This window comes from Sipha flava, unplaced genomic scaffold, assembly GCF_003268045.1.
Source record: "Sipha flava isolate LNK unplaced genomic scaffold, YSA_version1 292_pilon_pilon, whole genome shotgun sequence".
Taxonomy (NCBI): domain Eukaryota; kingdom Metazoa; phylum Arthropoda; class Insecta; order Hemiptera; family Aphididae; genus Sipha; species Sipha flava.
Window position 1 is genome coordinate 369,457 of NW_020272962.1, and position 13,174 is coordinate 382,630.

Sequence of the window (13,174 nt, forward strand, 5' to 3'; positions counted from 1 at the left end):
TGTGTGTATCGTATTTGTACAACCAAAATGTATGTACGTGTATTTTATTACTAGGATCAATATAGCGATAATGATTGCTTTCGTAATATTTTAAGAGTGATAAAATCAAATAAATTGCAAATTATGGCTGCATTAGTCGACGGCAGATTTTGGATCTTGTTTTAACATAACTTTGTAAAACTATAGCTGTAGATTATGCTTATTTATTTAAATTAGTTCTCAGTTTTCATTACACATAATGAAAAATATTTTCTTGAAAAATACATTTATTATTGTTAATACGATTTTCAGAGTAGATTGTTATATCTCAAGAGTAACTTAATAATAATCAAATTAGAGGAATTAATGAATTGCGATAAAATTATCAATTTTCAAAAAAATTATGATGCACCATATATGATTACTATTTCTATCGCGGTGAGAATAATATTTTATAATTGTGATTTAAACTACTTAACGTTCGAAAGAGCCAGTACATAATCCAAGATGGTTTATAGTTTGCTCTGATATAGTACAATCTTGTGTTACAGTCATCAACGGATAGGTAGACTATATACGTAGTACGTTAGTAGTTGAATAGGCGGTGATACAATTCTAGCCATTATATTGTCTTGTACTGTTTCGTAGGATTATATTATACATAGAACGACGTGTGTTTTATCTTTTTTGTCCCTTTTCTTCTAGTCCAAATGTACCGAACATAGAACGATGGCAGTACAATCATTAAAAGGTTTGTATACACACATAAAAAAAAATATTGCTACTTTATATAGTATTATACTGTGCTCATTGTTGAACTAAAGCTAGGTTGGCGATGGTCCAATAGACTTGGTTCGTTAGTGCATAAAAATAATTCACGGTCCGAATGCTATTTAAAAATTAAAATGTACTAAAAAAAAAAAAATAATCATAAAAAATAACCAATGTACAGTGTGATTTATCTATCTTATGTAAAATTTCGATAAATAATCTTTGAATGTCATTCGTAATTAAAATTTGTGATTCGTTATATTTGCAGTTACCTAATACGTAATTAAATATCAATGGGTCTTAGTTTTAGATGCGTATTAGACATAAAAGAGTATCAATAAATAAATTTTACAAGAAAAATGTTTTTCCAGCAAATATATTGGTTGAATTCACGGAGCATTTACTCAGTTACTTTATTATACACGTTTAATTCAAATCATCATCAACAAATTTAGAAACTTATTATATGTTATTTATTTAATAATAAATAGTTTATGTAAAAAATAAACAAATAAATAAATGCTTATCCTTGAGTATTATTATATTTGTAAAGTACGATAGTACGACAGAGTAGGTTAGGTTAAAAACTCATCGTCAGGTATATAGGAAGTCAATAAAATCATGACTTCATAATTTATTTGTTTATACATTTTTTTTCTTACCTGGTAGTTTCTTCCTTTTTTAGATATTAATTTTAATATTATGCTTTATTGGGTGCAATTGATCAGTACATGATAATTAATAGGTGTAAGTAGACGACGATCTAGGAGATAGTTATGGTGGTCTTCACCCCTCCCCACCCTTAAAAACCATCAAGATTAGGTACTTCATGTTTATTTATTAATTAATAATTATATTATGTTTTATAATTTTTAGATTAGTGTTTCATTAAAAATATTATTCAACATTTGTATATATATAAATGCACATCCACACATACTTGTTCATAAAATCATAATTTCCATCAAACTTCTATGAATATATTAATAGTGACTTATCCGTTTGACGATTGTTGACGAGTAAATATAAATGTAATATTAATTAAAAAAGTTCTAACTTTAATTAATAATTTTATTTTATTATTTTAGAATTGTGTATTGTTTTTAGACTGTCGAAAAAATTACCCCCTTCCCCAAATATAGTTCTAATTCCGCGACTGGGTGTACGTGCATTTTAACCTATGTATTATTATGATTCTTTCACAAACTAAAAGTAGAATAAATTAGATGTAGCTCAATCGAATAGTTTTGCAAGGTCTGTTTCAATAGTGCGATAGTTTATTTTTAAACTGATTGAGGTAACCAACACATCAATGGTTTATCAAATAATGTTTACACTTTTTTTTTTTTATAATGTATAAATTTATTTTTGAGTAATAGTTATAATATGATTAAGACAGACTTCCGGAGTTTGTATACAAACCAAAGTGTGTCAATACGTTTAATAAATAATAAATAACGTAGTCAATGGATTTTAATATATTATTTTGAAGTAGTAATGTATTTTTCACGAGTTGCGTATTGTTGCTTGTTCGAAAGGTTCGTGGAGATGACGCTGATCCATTGAATAGTTCATATTTTTTTTTTTCAATAATAGTAGCTTGGAGCTAAAAAATAAATATAAATAAATGATGTGCGTGGAAGTAAAGATTCTTTTTAAATAATTAATACGTGCGTATTAATTTGTATATTTACTACGGTTTAGGTTCCCCAAGATTCCTAACATCCTTTTATATTCACTGCTATTAAATACATTCATTATGCAAATATATATATATAAATGAACAATTTAATACTTTCTTTGCTCAAAGTTTTTCTTTATTTTCATTGTTAATAATTTTAATAGCACGTCATCCTAATAATATCATGAAACCGTCTTTGTACTATATCCGTTATCCGGCAAGCGTCATCAGCCATCCCAAGTACTTAGAATTAGTATCATACTGTGGCGGTTATTCTGTGATTTTTCTTTTGGTTTTTTCAACAAGGATAACGACGGGATTGAATTCCATTACTCTCCGTGGATTTAGAATTCGCCCCCATTTTCCCACCTCAAAACCGGGATACACAAAATCACCGATATTATACGGTATCCGTATTATCATTGTTATACATATAAATATATACTCACTGAAGAGCCTAATGGGGTGGTGTCCCCACAAGTATGTCCTCTTCACCGGCGACAAGTAGCTGTCTCTCAGGTATGATTTTGCGGGCGGCCTGTACGACGAACTGATTGGAGTATACGGTTTCAGGTGCGGGTACTCCCACCACCACGGGTCCCGGACGTATCTGGATCGGGGAGTGTATACGCTGGGCTCAAACAACTCGGACAAAGGTCGTCTCTTAACACCGCCGGTCGAGAAAATAGGTAATCCTTCCGAAACAACAATAATATACATTTTTATAATGAACTGCGTCCGCCATATTATACCTTAAAACCGGGTTTTTAAAACGTACAACCCTTTTTAAGTTAGGTGCGTTTTTTAGGTACGATCGAGACGTACGTATATTGGTTTACAATTTGGTGTTAATGCGGGGATCAAAAAGATAATATTGGTCCGGATTTGAACAGATACATTGAGTAGGAACATAATGTTTCTAACGTGATAGTATGTACGTGTTTAACGACCGGCAAAAAAATAAAAACGACGATAAGTTAATGCCGGAAATACAACGTACGACTAGAAACGTGTATAAAAGAGGTGGTAATAATATCACAGTAACTAATAAGTTTAGCGCCGTATGAGGTCGTGGTTAGGAGTACATTAACAGGAGGGTTCGATGATTTTTGGTATAAAACTCCGTTTGTACAAGACATTCCTTGGTCATTAATATCTAATTAAGTATACCACTTTTAACAGCCGTTACGGTAAATGCGTTTTGATAAACGACGCGGTCAACGTCTCTTTAATAATAATAATAATAATAATAATACCATCAGGACTCGCAAGTTCATGCACTAAAAACGCATAAATAAGCATGCAATAATGCACTAACATTTGATAAAATACATTCAAATATGCAGTAAAATATTCAAAATATGCATTTGTATGTATTAAAAATATTTCTATACGCGAAAAAAAAGTATAAGCATTTGTTAAAATTACGTAAAAAAAATTATCCATTTGTATTTTTAAAAGTTATATTCTATTTCTTCAATTACATTTTATTAAAATTATATTTAATGAACATGTTGCAATGAAAATAAATTGATAGATCGCAATGCAAACGTTAATAGGAGGAGGGTGGGAGTGGTTTGCAATAACATTGTTTCCGTGGTACTGCTTTTAACTTATAAGACTCAATGTCATACAAAAATAAAAATACTGATAAAATACTAAGATTTTGTAAAAATATTGAGAAAAATAAATTCTAATGAATTCCAGCATTTATTGATTTAATTTTTTTTTTTTTGAACTTCAAAGAAAAACGATTTTGCTGAAGTTACATAAAATAATATCCTCTAATAACACAAAAAAAATCAACTATATGTCATTTATACAATAAACACAAAAACATGCAAAAACATGCTCTATTAAACTTTAGATTTTTATTACTATTGTTATGAAACGGATTTGCATCCCACTTAGCATGTTTTCCAATGTAACAAAAAAAAAAAAAACTCGGAAATACATGAACTTACGGACCTTGACCATTATCTTTATTTGTATTACTATCTATTAGTTATTATATTAGAAATAATCTATGTATCTTGTTGTATTCAAATATTACCGGTTGATAATTGGAAAATAAATAAATCAATAATAAAAAATAAATCCGTTCGTTTGTTTAGCGCTTGAGATACAACGATCGTCTTGTATGTTGCATCTTACGTTGTATTTATATTTCACCAACACACACGTGCATAACTACCATAGCTACGACACTACATGTGTGCGCGTATGCAGTGTTATAAAATTACGTATATAGTATGCAAATATAACATTCCGTACTTGTTTTTCTTTCCCTTTTTCATTACGTGGTACCGTGCACTGTCTTTACTTCGATACGCGCACATATTAATTTATACCTGAGTAATTGTAACCTCTGATGGGCGGCGGTAGGGACTTGGCTCGTCTCTCGGGCAGCGGTAAGGGTTTCTTTGGTTCGTAGTACGCCGGATGGTCTCCGGGGAATATTTTGTTCAATGCATCCATGCGGTTCAAATGATCCGTCCAGTCTTGTAGCGCTTTGAACGGTTCGGTGTGATATGGATCTGAACATGCAGAGCAAACGCATGTTGTTATATAGTACTATCATTATTGAACTGCGATTGTTAACAGTTCAGAGCCGAAAGACCGTCAGTCGCCCGGTATATGAGGTTTAGTGTCAAGAATCATAACTTAATTCCGTATTATTATTTTTGTTATTGTTGTTACATACTAAGCGTTTATATTTCGTCCAACTTAGTGATAAAAACCTAAATGGAAATGCACTGCAAAGAAGTTCAGATATAACAATGAGTGAACTGGTCTTTCTGCCCCCACTGAAGTGCACTAGATACTAATATAATGCATGCAAGTTCATCGTGTGTATGTGTACAAATGTTACAAGTGCTGTGTTATGGAGTGTTACGGATATTATCGACAGGAACAGAATTGGATGTTACGTTTTGATTGTTATATCCGTTGTGAGAGACGACGTGCGGATGGTTTAACGTACAATATAAATACTATTACGAAGAGGAGTAATATTATTATTTATACTTACCCGACAGCTGCGCGAGCTTCTTCGCAACATTGATTTTGTTAAATCACGCTTATACTCGCTCGCATTGATTAAGATTTAATCGTCCCGTATAGTTAATAGAAATGTTTTAAAGCTTCCATTGGTTTAGATTGCGGGTTTAGATGACAAAAAAAAAAAATTAGAATAATATAATATATAACGTGTCATTGAATATAGATAGTAACCACAATCAATGATAATTTGTATACAAATCACGTATAATTGATTATATTAAGTTAGATCACGTTATTATTTTTGTCGAATCCAAGCGGTAGCGGGCTAAAAAATAAAGCTTTAGCAAAATGTGTTTGTTTATATATAAACAATATAATATAGCGTTAACATGGTAACGTGTGTCGCATTTTTACAAGTGTATTCTTTTTTTTTCGAATCGTCGAACATAATATGTACAGTCAAACGTGTTTCGCATAATATTATATTACATTATACACAGTACATTTGACGACTGTTTTTTTCCTTTTAAAATCCAGATGTATGAGGGTTTTCAAAGATATATAGCGAAACAAAGTATTTAAATAGTAAGTAATTATATTTCAAAAAAAAAAAAAAAAAAAAAATTAAATCATATAAACAAAAAATTATAATAAAGGCAACAACAGTTGTGTACATAATACAAAACAGAATTCGGTAACATTATCATACTTTTGGGTGAGTATAAAAATATAGTCATTACGCTACAATATTTATTTCCGATAACACCTATACGTTTGTCTAAGCGATACCTAAATCATAATAAATTAATAATGTGACCGTAATTTTTTTGGTTGGAAAAAAACAAATAAAACAAAATATTGCCTTTTTTATAAAGATAATTATGTATATTATACATGTATAATATATGATGACGATAGTATGATGTATATGTAATGGTTGTGTGTTTACACTGGGAGGGGCAGTGCCGAGTATTGTTCAACGGAATTTCGAACGCAGCAAAGTGAACGAACGGCGATCGAACGTAATTGTTTATTGACGAATGGGTCGGATGGCGTCAAAAGAACGAATTTGCGGTGTGCAAAAGGATCGAATGTGCCGCGTGTCAAAGCGGAGAGAGTAAACCACACATGGGAGCAAAAATAACGATAAATAAATTATTTAAACAATATCGTGTTCTCGCTTTTGCGGCACGAGTTACAGACGACGTTTCTCAGGCAAAAAAAAAAAAAATAAGAAAAGAAAACCGTTCGAACAAAACGGTGGTGTTTTATTATTACTATTATTATTACTATTATTAATTATTATTGTTGAAACTTCTATTGATTTCTTTGTGCGTATGTGTGTGCGTGTGTGTGTTTGTGTTTGTTTACAGAGTTTTTGTTTAGCGTCTATTGAAAATATTATTATTGATTATTGTTTATAATTATTGATTATTATAATAGCGGTACATATTATTATTAATATTATATATTATATAGCGGTGTGTTGCGGGGTTCGGCGACGTCGTCATCAGTACCTACCGTATGTCGGATAGCGGTCGGAGTGGTAGTTGTGTGGGTAAATGTTCCTGGGCGAGATGCCGTATGTGTCCCTGGAGATCGGCAGGTAACGGTATCCGGGTGTGTTGATCCTGTCGGTCGGGTGCACGGGGTCGTCGTAGATGGACTTGAAGCTGGGCCATGTCGGGTAATCGGCGCTCAAGATCGGTCTGAACACTCCTCTGCTGCCGGGAGTGTGGTAGTGTGTGATTTCCGGTGCCCTCATGTCGTCCGATCCTGGTCAAACGAACGGAAATGTTATTACGATGACGAAAGCCTAAAAATATTATTGGCTTACGGATCCCTACTTGCGGCTGTTCACCTCATTGACTAATGAACAATGACAATATTACCATATCAATATTTAGTAACTCTCTACTCAGATGATCAATTTAAATGGAAACTTTTTATAAAATCATAATACATATAGCTCGATACTACTCTAGTTTAAATACATTGACTAGGAAGTATTTTTGGTGTGCTAACTATTTTGAGATTTTTGGTGCAAAGTTAACATACGAAGTCTCAAAGTCCCCTCTCAAAATCGTGTCCATGCACTAATCTCGAATGTAGACTATACGCGAAATTCATTGGCATGTGTGTTTAGATGACTAAACAGTTACACATATTTTATCATTGTTGAAGAATTTCGTAATAATATTGTTATAATAATGTAATAGCAATATTCTCATCTCGGAATGTATTTGAAAAAAAAAATATATATAGTTTTAAATATTTAATACATTCTATTATTAAGAAAATAAATAGTTTTTGTATAAAAATTTAGATGCAATCGAAGTGTAACGTCAAAGACGACTTTAAGTTAACATTTTGTGATATGCGTAGTATAAATTTGAAATAATATAATGAAATCGTACAATAAAATGAAATCAGTGTTCAAATATGAGATGGCATGAAAAATGTATTAGCCTAGTTTTTTTCGAACGTTGATACAGAGGAGTTTTAACGATCTTCAGAATAGATTTTAGTGTAAAAACGTTCCAATTAAAATTCGTCTAAGAGTTGTTTTGGTGACATAAAAACGGTTAAGGATCAAAACGATCATTGCATATGATATTCGCGTGATAAAAATTGCGTTCAATGTAATACTCAAAGCCTATTCATCCTACTTTCTACACGACGGTGATAAATTTTAACTGTCTGTTGCTTATTTGTAATTTTACAGTCGACGGTAATGACCAAAAATAACTTATTTACCACACGTATTAAACGATACGTCGGAGTGTGCAGACACACCGGGATAAAATTGGCCTTTTTTTTTTTTTAAATTTTTTTCCATTTTTAACTATTCGGTACATCCATAGTGTGATATATCTATCTATATAATTTACGCGAAAAATGATAGTATTAAAAATAAAATAAGTGCTTGTACCTTTTAATGCTCTGACGTAGGATTGCCAGAATTTGGCTTTTCTCTGGATTGGCTCGTTCCTTCCGATCATATCAAGATGTTGTTTCAACATTTTTGTTTTCTTATAATTGACCTGCGGCTACTGTGTAATAAATTTAAAACAAGAGACTTCCTGTAAAATACACAAAAAAAAGAAATTTCGTTTAGTTATAGACGCTGTGACCCTCTTTAACATGTGGAGGACTTGACAAGGGTTCGCGGTCGTGTGACCGACATTCAATTACCGTGTAACGGTGGGAGAATATTGTCTGTTTGCTGAAATGAATTTCATGTCGATTGAATGGTCAACTGTAAAAATACTTTGTCTATACTTCTATACTTCTATAATGACATTCAGAAAACCTATTACTCTTAATCGAATAATCGAATGTTTTGCATGTGTATTTTCAGGACTGTCCCTTTTCAATATCAATCGTTTTAGTTTCTTAATATGTACGCACATAGAAATACGGGCTTTTAAAATCAATAGAAAACGTTGTATACAAAACGTTACAAAACTGTTATAAAACATTAACCAACTAAACTTTTTGCTTTAAATCTATCTGTTAGTCAATAGTCGAAGACAACAATTCGAGATGAATAGAGCATTGATAAAAAATAATCCTGTCTTTTTTTCGATTTTATTCCTTTTCATTGAAAACCCGTTAGAATGATTGGTTTGCAATATGCACAACCTTTTAATTGCACTATGGTTCACAATTGATGGTAAATTAAAAAAAAATTAATAAATTATTGTTACATTACATATAATTTAAACATTGTAATGTATTTAAGAATTAGTGATACCTATGTTTGAAATTACTTAAATCATTATTCGGTTGGTAAATTTATTAAATACTGTTGTGATGATTGTTTAAAATAATTGAATTACAAGATCGATAGAAAAAACAAAAAAACCAAACAATTATAAGGGGTTTAGAATCATTACGAATTAATTTAGTAACACTTTATAGGATTGTTAAGACTATTTGAGATGCTTAAGATTAAGTCAGTTACCTGTGAACGATTCTGATAATACTTCACCAGTCAGTCAACCACGCAAGTTCTAAGTATACTGAGGATTTTTATTTATCAAACGATTACATTCGCATTTCCCGAACGACGCACGTATTGTTGTTTTGACCGAATAGTATTTATAATTTAACGCTCATTATGATAAATATTACGACCGATTGGAGGGGGGTAGTGAAACTAAAGTGTGGAATTGGCATCTGGAAATCGCTGGGGGGATAAGACGACAGTTTCCCGTGGGCTTTTTTTGGCATACATCGCCCCAGCCTGGTCTATTATTATACTCGCGATCTGCACGCATCTTTAAAAGCGACGCATGTTTATTGGTCGCTTGACCTTGATGGTGTTTCACTCTATTATTATGAATATTAAATTTTATTTTTCGTGTTATTCCTTTCCGTTAAATCATCCAAGATCAGGTGTTTTTTTCGCTCGAAAATAATAGTAAAATAAATGGAGATTTCGACTTGTCCTCGAGTTTTGCGGTAATGCTTAGGAGCAAATTTTTCAATAATAGTTGAAATAAATCGTATATGTACAACGGTGTTCATATGAAAAAACTAAGAATAATAGATAATATGTTTACATATTAAAATGTTACTGTTGATGTACCTAAATAATGTAGAAAAAAAAGAACTGTCTATTTATTAGTTGATGTTGGTAATAAATCGATTATGCAGGTGCTGTAGAAACTACTATTCCAATCTGAAAAATTAAATTTACCTCACTGTATGTATGCAAATTGTAATAAGAACATTTTTTGATATTATGCAATTATTTAACAGGCAATTGACTGATGCATGTATGAATTCGAAGCCAATTTATGGTTTTCAGACTTGTGTACAAATAGACGTTGAGCTTTGGCACTGGGTCAAGTATTTTCCTTGAGAAAGGTTAGGCCAACCGCTTTACGTTCAGCCGAGACCCATTTATATAATCTCATCTAAGGACGACTGACTAATGAGTTATTTAGAATTTTCAAGTATGTTTTTATAAATTTCGAAAGTGAAATCAATTTTCTGACCATTAATTTGTTTGGAGTACATTTACGTATAACAATTTAACAGTAAAAAAGTCTTTGTGGTTTTTGTTACCAATAAGAAATTTGAGTAACGATATTCATATAAAATGCCAAATTATATTTATAACAAATAAATTTGGCTAAAATCGTGTAGTAGGTGATATATGAATTATATAAATTATATACTATAGGTATGATTGTTAAAAAAATTATCGAACTCTATAGTATTGATTAACCTAATAACTCATATATTTTTCTGAGAGTAATAAAATTATATTATTTGTAACTGTCAGGTTAATTTTTTATTTTATTTTTTTTCCAAATTTTCAATAAAAATTTTGAAATAAATTCATATTTATTTTTAATAAATTGTAATAGGAGGTTTAAAAAAAATTATTCAATCTAATAATTATAATAACAATAATAGTCTTATTGGTTCCGTTAATCTTATTTTAAGATATCGGGACTTAAACTTATAAATCAAAGTTATAAATATTTATCGTGAACAGGATTTGAGTTTTTTTTTTTATTTATTTATTTTTTAAATTTTTTTCGTTATTAATTGTTGTGCAAACTATAATAGTAGACTTTAAAGATAGAAATCCCACTAACCACTAAACTACCGCTGTTATACCGACAATGGATGATGGCCAAGACTTATAATAAACTTGAGGAATCCGGGCCAACCACCGTTCGTTTGCACTTCGCTTATTTTGGACACACAATCAGACAGATCGAAAGCCCACTGACCGAAAAAGGGAAAACCTGAATAAGATTTTGCCGTAGGTTCGCCAATTAGGCTATGTAATATGAATTTAACAGGAGGTAAATAATTAATTAAAAAAAAAAACAAAAAAATTAAATATTTGTTGTGAAAGATAATATGGTATAACAACCAAAATGTTGATAAAATAGGTATTTAAATAATTGTAAGTTTACGAAAACAATCCTGAAGTATTTAAATTTTATCTTTTGTTGAAAATATTTTTTTTACAAGTATACTATTATAAAATAAATTTTTTCATAACAATTAACATCGCCTCTTAATATTCATCACAAAGGATTTATTAATTAATCATAAAATAATATATAAAGTAGAATATTTTATTATTACATTAATTTCCAATAGTATAAATTTGTCAAAATTATTCGAACATTTTCAAAATAAAAATTTGGCTTATAATCGAAGTTTGTGTATTTATAACGTTTAGATGTTGAATTGTTGATAGTATTACATATTAAAACGATAATAATTTACAATATTGTGAATTTTTTTTTTAATAATATTTTGTTTATTTATTATTCAACAGTTAATTGTACTTTCATCACAGTATTATAATAGATTCTTAAAGTATAAAGAAATATAAAAATGGAATTCTATAAATTAAAAAATACTAAATCGAGTAGATAATAATAGAATTTTAACTGGGATATGATATTTTAAGTCGTTAAAAATGTATATTATTGAGTTAAAAAATTTAAATTTATTATTTAAAATTATTTCCATTAGATATTATATTAAATAATAATATATTTGAATGAGAAGAATAAAAAATAATTTAAAAGTACATATTGATGTTAATAGTTTACCTGTTTAGTGTCTTGTTGCTTGAGCCGGTCCCTTCGCGCCACTGAATTATAACGGATGGTTCGTTTATTCAGTTGCCGTCACGGGGTCCCGCTCGAAATAGAAGAAGCTCGGATCTGACGAAACGCGCCTCCCATTTGTCCCCCAAACAATACACTAGCGTATTAATGTTATTAAAAAAAAAACCAAATCGTTATTTTTTTATTATTATTTTTTTTTTGGCTTTTCACAAGCTATTCATTTATGACGTGTCCGTTTGACCCTGCGTCGACTATTAAAATTGCACGGACATGTCACCACTTGCAAAAGCAGTGACTCGGACGGTCAGAAGTCGAGAAAAATATGTTTGAAAAAATAAACGCGTGGCAGTACGATCAGGCCAAATGGGGAAATCGAGTAAATATAATTTAGGACTGTTTGCAAACCATTTTTCGTTATCTTATTGCTCATTACACCGCTGACAAAACCTATGGGAAATTAAACTGTATTGCAGTATTAACATGACGTGTCTAAAAATATTTAAAAATTCACTGCTTTAGCTATCATATAGGTTTAACACAGATTGGACCGTTTAGTACTTGTGTATTTGGATTTCATGAAAGTAAATCAAAAGAACTGTTTGCGTTAAATTATACTATAAGTGCGTTTGGGTTAAACAGGAACACAATATTAATAAAATATTTTAATTATATTTTATACTTTAAATTCAGTATTTAATTTCCATGCTATACATTTTTTGCACTTTCGCTCATATAACTAAATAGTAAAGTTGTAATTCATGAAGTATGGAATCTTACAAGTATACCCAATGCATTGTTGAAAATCATTTAAAAGTTTAAATCAATTTATTTTTCAACATTGGTTACGATATGGTCATTTGATTAATTTAAAACGCTATTATAATTCGATAACCGGGCAAAATTGTGAGGAAAAAATACAAAAAAATTTAAATAGCGAAGACATAGTTTAATAATAAAATCAGATATCAGTCCATTACAGTAATAACTTATAAGTATGAAAACTGTACAGAATGTTCATATATTTTTATGGAGCATATAATCCTACCTTACAACGGAGATTGATCTATGTTTTGAAAGAACAGAAACGGTTTAAAAAAATTGAACAAGAATAGTTCATTGTCAGGACGAA

The 13,174-nt window shown here is 30.4% G+C and overlaps 1 protein-coding gene across 3 annotated transcripts; it reads right to left on the reverse strand.

Annotated features, from left to right (window-relative positions):
* Positions 1–2,175: 2,175 nt before the first annotated feature.
* Positions 2,176–12,124, reverse strand: LOC112685790. Of its 3 annotated transcripts, none has more exons than XM_025557781.1 (6): positions 12,028–12,124; positions 8,367–8,517; positions 6,956–7,210; positions 4,783–4,968; positions 2,881–3,126; positions 2,176–2,356 (listed from the first exon to the last, which is right to left on the reverse strand). In XM_025557781.1, the coding sequence occupies exons 2-6, from the start codon at positions 8,455–8,457 to the stop codon at positions 2,337–2,339; spliced, it is 798 nt and encodes a 265-aa protein (XP_025413566.1). In that variant the 5' UTR covers positions 8,458–8,517; positions 12,028–12,124; the 3' UTR covers positions 2,176–2,336. The 3 variants fall into 3 exon arrangements, with proteins under 3 accessions (XP_025413566.1, XP_025413568.1, XP_025413569.1); XM_025557783.1 differs by lacking the exon at positions 12,028–12,124 and adding an exon at positions 9,402–9,514; XM_025557784.1 differs by lacking the exon at positions 12,028–12,124 and adding an exon at positions 8,630–8,654.
* Positions 12,125–13,174: the final 1,050 nt, after the last annotated feature.

Excerpts from the sequence above, each read along its gene's own strand:
- LOC112685790 (XM_025557781.1), bottom strand. The coding sequence starts at position 8,457 with ATGTTGAAACAACATCTTGATATGATCGGAAGGAACGAGCCAATCCAG. Across the intron at positions 4,969-6,955 it reads CGACCGCTATCCGACATACG|ATCCATATCACACCGAACCG; the intron begins GTAGGTACTGAT and ends CTGCATGTTCAG. Across the intron at positions 2,357-2,880 it reads CCACCCCATTAGGCTCTTCA|CTCCAAGCTACTATTATTGA; the intron begins GTGAGTATATAT and ends TTTATTTTTTAG.